The sequence below is a fragment of the Rutidosis leptorrhynchoides genome, chromosome 2, assembly GCF_046630445.1.
Source record: "Rutidosis leptorrhynchoides isolate AG116_Rl617_1_P2 chromosome 2, CSIRO_AGI_Rlap_v1, whole genome shotgun sequence".
Lineage (NCBI taxonomy): Eukaryota > Viridiplantae > Streptophyta > Magnoliopsida > Asterales > Asteraceae > Rutidosis > Rutidosis leptorrhynchoides.
Window position 1 is genome coordinate 480,381,922 of NC_092334.1, and position 3,359 is coordinate 480,385,280.

Sequence of the window (3,359 nt, forward strand, 5' to 3'; positions counted from 1 at the left end):
GTGGAACGAACTGGTCTTACTAAAAACTATACTACTCTACGATTAGGTACACTGCCTATAGTGTTGTAGCAAGGTTCAGGTATATCTCATCTGTAAATAATAAAAACTTGTGTAATTTGTAACGTATTTCGTAGTAAAATATAGTACTATCACGTACCCCCACGCTACGACATCAATATCCCACTCTTCCCATTTTAATTATTCACACAATTTTATCAATATATCACTTTATACACAATTTTAACAAAAAATTCAATGGCAAAAGCTTTGTTTAAACTTTTTGATTTATGGGATTCGGATGATGAAGATGAGTTGATGATTTTACGAGAATTGGCCGAAGAATTAGATGCTGAAGAGGCTGCAGCAGAAGAGGCTGCAAACAATGTACGTGTTCCACGAACTCGAATTTATATTCGTAGAGATCGTGAACTAGCAGGTGATAATCTATACAAACACTATTTCTCAGATAACCCAGTTTATCCTGAAACTAGATTTAAGAGACGTTTTAGAATGAGTAGTAGATTATTTAAGCGTATCGTGAATGATATAATCAATTACGATGTCGATCCATTACCACTTCATTTTGAATATTTTAAACAAAAAAATGATGCTATTGGTCGACAAGGTTTTACTACGATACAGAAATGTACATCCGCGATTCGTTAATTGGCTTACGGTACAACAGCGAACATGTTTGACGAATATTTACAAATGGCTGAAGGTACATCAATTCTCTGTCTCAATAGATTTTGTAAATGTGTGTTAGAACTATATGTTGATGAATATTTGTGGAAACCAACGAGTAGCGATATAGCTCGTTTGTATAGCGCGCACGAAGAAAAACATGGGTTTAAGGGAATGCTTGGAAGCATTGATTGCATGCATTGGAAATGGAAGAATTGTCCAAATGCTTGGAAAGGGCAATATATTAGTGGCCATCAAGGTCATCCTACCATAGTTTTTGAAGCAGTTGCTTCATATGATACATGGATTTGGCATGCATTCTTCGATGCCGCAGGTGCAAACAACGATGTTAATGTTTTGAATCAATCTTCGTTGTTTAATGACATTAAGAATGGAAATGCGCCATTTGCCCCTTTACTGTTAATGGAAATGAATACACAAATGGTTATTATTTAGCGGACGGTATTTATCCAGATTGGTCAACATTGATGAAGGCATATTCGACCCCAACCGACGAGCCACGTGCAAAATTTAAAAGATTTCAAGAAAGTGCGCGTAAAGATGTTGAAAGAACATTCGGTATTCTTCAAGGTAGATTTCATATTTTACAAATGGCTGGACGACCACACACCGTCAACAAGTTGAGGCGGATATTGTATTGTTGTGTGCTCTTGCACAATATGATAGTCGAGGATAATGGCTTCAACATTTCATGGCTAGAGGAAGAATTACTTGGGACTGATGAAGCTAATCCTAACTATGTAAGGAATCGATCTAGAAGTCGTGAAGTTAGAGAACAAGAAATAAGAGATAGAAACATTCACGATCAACTTCGAAATGATCTCACTGAACACATCTGGGCCCCTCCACCGGATTTTAGAAGTTTACACGCTTAATTTTCATTATGTATTATGTTTAATAAATTGTTGTATTTTGAAATATAATAAATTGTGTAATCTTGAATTTTAATAAATGGGGGATGATTCTCACACACACTTTTTTGATCCTCACACACCTATTTTAACCTTTTACTCTTCTAATAATACTCAATTAGTGTGTGAGGATCAAAAAAGTGTGTGTGAGAATCATTCCCCTTGGTGTGATTTTTATTTTTATTATATTTGGTAATTTAAATCTTGGATTCGTTCAAAGATGCCTAGCAGAGATGCTCTGCATAAAGCAATATTGAGCAGAGATGCTCTGCATTGTGACAACCCGAAAATTTCCAACCAAATTTAAACTTTAATCTTTATATGTTTCCGACACGATAAGCAATATTTGTTAAGTTAAATTGCAAGAATTTTAAACTATGTTCATACATTCATTCAACCTCGACCAAGTTCCAACGATTCACGAACCATTAAACGAATATGATTATATATGTATATGTGTATATATATTATAACTTGAAACGTAAACAAAATATTAGATTAAATACTTTATATGATTGTATCTGTTTCAAAATGTTTATCAATGGAATTAGAAGATAAGATCAAATGATTGAATTATCAGATATATTGAATTATGATTACAAGTCTCTGTTGAAAGGCCCACGTTGATTTGAGAAATCTTTCCATTTTAACAATATTCGAAAAATAGTAAAGTGATTTATAAATAAGAATAAATTGTCAATCATTGAGAACTAGACAAAGGATAGTGGAAGATTGAATCTCATAAAGACTCGATTGATCTATTTAGTTTCAAACGTACAAAAACGTTTTCAATTTAAAAAGAACTTTATTATTAAAATGTATATAACTTTTATAAATATCTAGAATCACTTTTTACAACTCATTACTTAACTAGTATGATAAAGATAACGATATTTATATTTTATTTTATTAAATATATATAACAATTTAAATTAATATTATATATATTTATACGCGTATTATACGTACATAATTTTATACTTTTACTATACTTAAACTTTACCTTTACTTTATTTTTACTTTACTTTAACTTTAATAATTCATACTTTAATAATTCACTTTAATAATTCATACTTTAATAATTCACTTTAATAATTCATACTTTAATAATTCACTTTAATAATTCATACTTTAATAATTCACTTTAATAATTCAAAAATCTATTATAAATAGAATTCAATAGGTTTCATTATTTCATAGAAACTTGAAAATATTTTTCTCTAAACTCTCTCAATCGATGTACATATATATTTACTCCGTATTATTTCAAGATATTATTAGTATACATAAAATATTACGACGGAGTGCTGTCCGAGTGATTTCGAAATTGTTTTTCGAGTAGGATAGGATTAAGGAAATTATGGGTTATAGCTATGGAGGTGATTGAGTATGGTTCATGGGTATGCTCGTGAGGTCAATATAGTGTTTATTATTTCCGTTGCGTCTACGTACCTTTCCTGCAATATTGAATCTCAATATTGATACGTGAGTACTCATAATTTAACTTTTACATACTAATAGTGTATCCCTGACTAGTGCTCGAGTATTTAGGATTATGCATGCTTGTATTTTTGATATTGCCCTTAGACAGGTTAGGTTGAATATTGAATTAGTTACACTTGTGGTTGAGATAAGGTATAAGATATGCATGTCCTTGGAAAGCTAGCGAAAAATTAAGAACTTTTCCTTTAGATATCGAATGGTTTCGATGAACGGATTAGAAGTTATAATCAATTGAATTTT

General features: G+C 31.2%; 1 protein-coding gene across 1 annotated transcript; it reads left to right on the forward strand.

Annotated features, from left to right (window-relative positions):
• The first annotated feature begins 255 nt into the window (after window positions 1-255).
• LOC139889426 (uncharacterized) lies at window positions 256-1,580 on the forward strand. The gene is made up of 3 exons (XM_071872380.1): window positions 256-625; window positions 767-1,018; window positions 1,075-1,580. Exons 1-3 carry the CDS (start codon window positions 256-258, stop codon window positions 1,578-1,580), a joined length of 1,128 nt encoding a protein of 375 aa, XP_071728481.1.
• Window positions 1,581-3,359: the final 1,779 nt, after the last annotated feature.